The sequence below is a fragment of the Apium graveolens genome, chromosome 10, assembly GCF_009905375.1.
Source record: "Apium graveolens cultivar Ventura chromosome 10, ASM990537v1, whole genome shotgun sequence".
In the NCBI taxonomy this organism is placed as follows: Eukaryota; Viridiplantae; Streptophyta; class Magnoliopsida; order Apiales; family Apiaceae; genus Apium; species Apium graveolens.
The window spans coordinates 47,027,183-47,033,679 of record NC_133656.1 but is presented as its reverse complement, the minus strand read 5'-3'; the positions used below and the strand labels follow the sequence as shown (position 1 = coordinate 47,033,679).

General features: G+C 34.0%; 1 protein-coding gene across 1 annotated transcript; it reads left to right on the top strand.

The window, feature by feature from the left end:
* The first annotated feature begins 1,657 nt into the window (after nt 1–1,657).
* LOC141689955 (RNA-dependent RNA polymerase 2) lies at nt 1,658–6,000 on the top strand. Its single transcript, XM_074494505.1, has 4 exons — nt 1,658–2,256; nt 2,778–4,681; nt 4,843–4,993; nt 5,090–6,000. The coding sequence occupies exons 1-4, from the start codon at nt 1,717–1,719 to the stop codon at nt 5,852–5,854; spliced, it is 3,360 nt and encodes a 1,119-aa protein (XP_074350606.1). The 5' UTR covers nt 1,658–1,716; the 3' UTR covers nt 5,855–6,000.
* The last annotated feature ends 497 nt before the right edge of the window (nt 6,001–6,497 follow it).

Sequence of the window (6,497 nt, the reverse complement as noted above, 5' to 3'; positions counted from 1 at the left end):
ATTAACACCTCCTCAAATTCAACTTTCAACATCAAAGACGTCATTTTAATTATTTTAATTGAAGACTATAACTCCTGGAATAATCTAATTTTATGATATCTTTATTTACCTTTACTCGGTTTTCTTTTTTAGACTTTAGTTCTAATATCTTTATCATTGTCTTAGTGTTTTAGTCTTATTTTATCCCTTGACCATCATAGTGACATTGTCATTTCTTATCTATGTTAACTTAAGAGTAGTACTAGGTATACATAATTGTGTACAAAAAATTATACATAATGACATGACATTTGATGTGTGATGTTTTAATTGGGCTTGTTGATGTAAATACAAGGGGCCCATCCAATTAAAAATAATCACATGTCATTCTGTACACAATTTTGTACACCGAGAATTTTCCTTAACTTATACCCAATGCACTGCACAGGTTCTCGTTAATTTTTTATATATATTTAAAATAATATATGATTGACACTTTATAAATAATAATAAAAATATTTGTTGGTTTGGTCGAACTTGAAAACTTATTTGTATCTTTATAATAATAATATAAATATTTGTTGTTGGAGGGATTTAAATTTTGGAGTTTGGTAGTGCATTATTTTAATATTTGGATAATGTCCGCTGTTGGTGAGAATCGAACCTAATAACTTGTTTGTATCAATATAAATAATAAAAAATTAATATTTGTTGTTGGAGAGATTTGAACTTAAGAGTTTTGATAGTCCATTATTTTAATATTTATATATACCGGTTCCCATAATTTAATTAAGAAAATTTAACGGTTATAAGATAAGATAACTAAACCGCTGGTTGAATCAAATTATAGTTCATTCCAAATGTTATAGTTTAGTTTAGATATTTTGGTTTATATAAAAAAAAGATAAAAATAATATTTAAAAATCAAGATAATAATATATTATGGAATTTCTAAACAATCATCCTTTTATCTGATGCAGAATGTAAATAATTTTTGTCATTAAAATAATTAAACACCTTTTGATGATAAATAAAAAAGCAAAAGAATAATTAAACACCCTAAGATAAAGCGAAACGGGGTCCTTGCACAAAACACTTTTAACAGGGGTTAAATATTAAAGTGATCACTCAACTCAAGGTCATATATCAGTTTAATCATCAAACTTAACGGGGTATCATTTGGATCACTAAAGTAATAATATATATCAAACAAATACTTCAAAATATGTGATCGAGAATTAAAATTTATTTTATGAAATTCTAAACATTTTTTTAAAATCTTATTACAACCAAATGAAAAGTTATGAATTCATAGTATTTTAGATGATTTTTTGAGATTTTTGAAAATTTATCTACTAATTATTTTTATTTAAATAAAGCAAATGATTACAAAATTAAAAATAAATAGTAGATAAATTTTAAAAAATCTTATTATATTATAGAAAATACTATAATTCATACATTTTCCTTTGATTGTAACATGATTCAAGAAAAATATATAGAACTCTATAAAATAAATTTTAATTCTGTAGCACATATTTCGAGATATATGTATGATATTTATTATGATTTTAGTAATATTTTGTTAACGATTAAACTGATCTATTTGAGTGACCGTTTTGATATTTAACTCTTGTTCAGGTACTCAGAAACCCCAAAGTATACATACATACACTTACCTACATATATATAATCTGTTCTGTGCACAATTTTTCCCAGTGTTTCTGAATCTCTAAAATGGGTGTTGAACAAAGACCCACATTGTCAATAAAATTCTCAAACATCCCCAGAACAAGCACAGCCCAAGAGATTCTTGAATTTTTCGAATTAAGAATCGGTAAAGGTTCAGTCTTTGCCTGTGAAATCTTCTCAGACCACAAAAACTGGAAGTCTAAAGACTCTGGTAGACTTCAATTTGAAACCCCAGAATTTAAATCCAAGGCTTTGGCACTTTACCAACAGGGTCAGCTTGTTTTCAAGAATCATAATATTTGTGTTGTTTCTTCATTTGATGATGTTATTATTAGGCCTGTTGAGGTTTTGAATAGGTTGGAGAATGGGGGTTTGAGTGCTGGGATTATTGGGAGTGAGGGGTTTTTTGTTTTGGAGAAATGGGAGACTGTGAGAGCTTGGGTTATGCCTGAGAGAATGTGTTGTGAGTTTTGGGTGGAGTGTGACGGGGTTGGGTATAAATTGGAGGTTTTGTTTGGTGATGTTTTGGAGGTCTCGGGTTGTTGTTTGAATGGTGCTGTGGAGCCTAATGGGGTGCTCTTGACTGTAAGTTTTCTGATTTTGTTAAAGTTTCCATCTTTTTTGTCGTTTTCACTAGTTTTTTTCTTATGGTGGTATTGGCTTTTATATGTTGTTTTTTATGCATGTGTGTATTGCTTTCTTTGCATATTATGTTTCCTGTAACTATTTCTGTTTTGGGGGTTTTTGTAATCTGGACTTTGTAGTAATCGGGTTTTGGTTGATTGGTTGTATGCGTGCGTTTATTTCTGTTATTTGCACCGTTATATCCGAGTCCTGGAAATATGGTGTACATTTGGTTTGATCTTTGATGGTACTTACTGATTTTATAGATCAGTCGTCGGCGAGGTGACTAGTAATAGAAGAACATTCTCAAATTGTTCTTTTTCTGTGAGTAATATGCACTGCATATCTTATGATGATATTTTTACGCAGAATGTAATATGGAATTATGTAAGAAAATGTTGACATTAACAGAGATAGATTGTTGACAGGCATACGTGATAGCTCAGAAGGTATCACTAACTTTTGAATACTGTTGTTTTTAGCTGAAGTACGCTCCACGGATATACAAAAAGGTTTTTGGGCCTAATGTTGCTACAAGGTTTGGGTCTGACCGTTATCACATTTGCAAGGAGGATTTTGATTTTCTATGGATTCGTACAACAGATTTTTCCAGTGTGAAGTCTATCGGACAATCTTGTGCATTTTGTTGGGAATTTCTAAATGGGACCTCTGCCTTAGATGCCTTCTCCAAATTGCCATTTTATAAAAATGAGTTCACCAAAATAATTTTGAAAGAAAGTGAAGAATTTCATACTTCATCTGACCTCAATCCACTTGTAAGGTGTCCACCAGATTCTAATTTGTCATACGAGGTCCTTTTCCAGCTTAATTCTCTTGTTCACAATCACAAGCTTAGCCTTGCTGCAATGAATCCTGATTTATTTGAGTTCCTCGGAAGTATGGAAATAGCAAAGGCTTTGGCAATTCTTCAGAAAATGCATAAATTGCAGGATATATGTTGTGATCCTATGCAATTTATCAATCACCAATTAGAATTTCAAAAGAAAAATGGGAAGGATTTTCAGCCATCAACTGTTCACAAATCACCAAATCCTAATGTGATGAGTTGTCATAGAGTTCTCGTCAGCCCGTCAAAGATATACTGTTTGGGCCCTGAGCTTGAATCATCTAGTTATGTTGTGAAGAATTTTGCATCATATGCTTCAGATTTTATGAGAGTAACTTTTGTTGATGAAGATTTGGGCAAGCTTCATCCCCATACTGTTTCCACAAGCATTCAGAAAGGTATATTTGCAAAGCCTTGCAGGACTGCTATTTACCATCGTGTGTTGTCTATTCTTAGCGAGGGAATTGTTATTGGTGCTAAAAGATTTCAGTTTTTAGCATTCTCTGCTAGTCAGCTCCGTTCAAATTCAGTGTGGATGTTTGCTTCAAATGAGCATGTGAGAGCAGAAGATATTAGAGATTGGATGGGCTGTTTTAACAAAATCCGCAGTGTGTCAAAATGTGCTGCGAGGATGGGTCAATTGTTTAGTTCTTCCACACAGATCCTAGAAGTCTTACCACGAGATGTGGAGGTTATTCCTGATGTCGAAGTGGTAAATGACGGTGTTCAGTATTGCTTCTCTGATGGTATTGGGAAAATTTCCCTTACATTTGCAAAGGAAGTTGCTAGCAAGTGTGGACTAAGTTATATTCCCTCTGCATTTCAGATCCGATATGGTGGCTACAAAGGTGTCCTGGCTGTTGACAATAATTCGTACCACAAACTTTCTTTACGTGGTAGCATGCGTAAATTTGATTCAGAAAATAGGATGCTTAATATCACTAGCTGGAGTGAATCTATGCCTTGCTACTTAAACCGGGAGATTATATCCCTTTTATCTACCTTGGGTGTGGAGGATCATTCTTTTGTAGCCCTGCAAGACGTTCAGATTCGTGTTCTGCAAAAAATGTTAACTGAAAAAGAGGCAGCACTGAATATTCTCGAGAGCATGGGTAAGAGTGAAGCCAATAGGATTCTAGTGAAAATGTTAGTTCAAGGTTATGGTCCAAATGATGAACCATACCTTTCAATGATGCTTAGATCACATTACGAAAATCAAGTTTCTGATTTAAGAAGCAGATGTCGAATTCATGTTCCCAAGGGCCGTATCCTGATTGGATGTCTAGATGAAAGTGGCATTTTAAACTATGGACAGGTTTTTATCCGAATCACCAGGACTAAGCGAGAGATGAAAAGTGGTGAGCAGAATTTCTTTCACAAAGTAGATGAAACTACGGCTGTACTAATTGGGAAAGTTGTGGTTACAAAAAATCCTTGTCTGCACCCGGGAGATGTCAGAGTTCTTGACGCTGTATATGATGAGTCACTGGTGAAGAGCGGTTTGACAAATTGTCTTGTTTTCCCTCAGAAAGGTGAAAGGTAAGGGATTGTGTACCAATTTTCTTTCTCTCTTTTCTTACATATAATTTACATACCACTATACTAGATCGGAGGACCCAAATTGAGAGGCTAATCCTTCAGGATTACCAAAAGAGGGTTTATGTCACTTTTTCATGGATTAATTAGTGTTTATTGTTCAGGCCACATCCAAATGAATGCTCTGGTGGTGACCTCGATGGTGACTTATATTTCATAAGTTGGGATGAAAAACTTATCCCGCCTCACACTGTAGCTCCTATGGATTACACTGGACGAAGACCGCGCCTAATGGATCATGATGTATCCTTGGAGGTAAATTTGAATACAAATTCGCACATGTTCTATTATAAAAGTAAATTGTTGTTCTTGTCCTAATTTTTTCATATCATCCCTTTCTATGATCTGTAGGAAATTCATAAGTTTTTTGTTGATTATCTGATCAATGATAGCTTGGGCACCATCTCTACTGCACATTTAGTTCATGCAGACCTCGACCGAGAAAAAGCTTTGAGTGAAACATGTCTTTACCTGGCAAACCTTCATTCAATGGCAGTAGACTTCGCAAAAACAGGAGCACCGGCAGAAATGCCTAGGGCCTTGAAACCAAGGATGTTTCCAGATTTTATGGAAAGGTGGGAAAAACAGGGTTACACTTCCCAAGGAGCCCTAGGAAAACTCTACCGTGCTACTGTTGAATCTACGGAGCGTGGAAAGTTGGGTCCTGCTTACCTAGAGAACATCGAAGACTATTATGACCATGATCTTGAAGTTGATGGCTTTGAATCTTTCATCGGAATTGCGAAAGACCACAAAGAGATGTACTTGGATAAACTTTTTACCCTCATGAAATATTATGAAGCTAAAACTGAAGTTGAAATTCTATCTGGTAATCTACAAAGACATTCGTCATATCTGCTGCGAGATAATCGAAGATATGGAGAAACAAAGGATCGTATCATGGTAGCAGTCAAGAACCTGCACAAGGAAACCAAAGGGTGGTTTGAATGCAGCTGCATGGTACATGAAAAACAGAAGTTGGCATCGGCATGGTATTATGTAACTTATCATCCCACTTATTGTCAAGAAAGCATCAAGTGCCTTGGCTTTCCATGGATTGTAGGTGATATTTTGTTGGATATCAAGTCAGTCAACAGCAGAGCACTTCACTCTTAGGGTATGTTTGGCTTACCTCGAAAAGTTTACTTGTTACTTGAAGTTATTTAAGTAAAAAATGTTATCCCTAGTTCTGTACCTTATTCTCTTCTGTTCTTTCAATGAATTGATGGTTTGATTTAAATGTTAGTGAGTATTTAAGTTCACTGATCTGATTGGTCGTGTTGTTACTAAAAAATTGTAGTAAAAGTTAAACAATTTGATCAGTAGATAATTTAATTGGTACTCCCTCCGTCCTACTGGGATGTTTACGTTCACTATTTGCACGTATTTCGAGGCTTCTATTAAGTATAGTTTCATAATGTTTTTTTTAAATGTTTTTTTTTGGATAAAAGTTTAAATATAAAACTTTTATTCAGATTTTTTTTTAAATATTATGGAATTATACTTTAAACGAGCATTAAAAAGTGTGCCGAAAAGTAACGTAAGCAACCCAGTGGGACTGAGGGAGTAACATTTATATGCCAAAATGATATGTTCAAGTTAGATCAAAGATGTACAATATTAATTATTGTTAATTTAAATTACAAATATAAAATTAATCATTACCTCAATTTTTCCATGGTTCCGCGAGATAGATGAAAGTTGGGCTTTAATTTGGTTTTAGCAGGATCTGTATTTATGAAGTAAATCCGTATTGACT

Bases quoted from the DNA above. Each gene is read 5' to 3' on its own strand.
- LOC141689955 (XM_074494505.1), top strand. From the start codon at position 1,717: ATGGGTGTTGAACAAAGACCCACATTGTCAATAAAATTCTCAAACATC. The intron at 2,257-2,777 runs GTAAGTTTTCTG...TGTTGTTTTTAG, and splicing joins CTAATGGGGTGCTCTTGACT to CTGAAGTACGCTCCACGGAT. The intron at 4,682-4,842 runs GTAAGGGATTGT...TTTATTGTTCAG, and splicing joins TTCCCTCAGAAAGGTGAAAG to GCCACATCCAAATGAATGCT.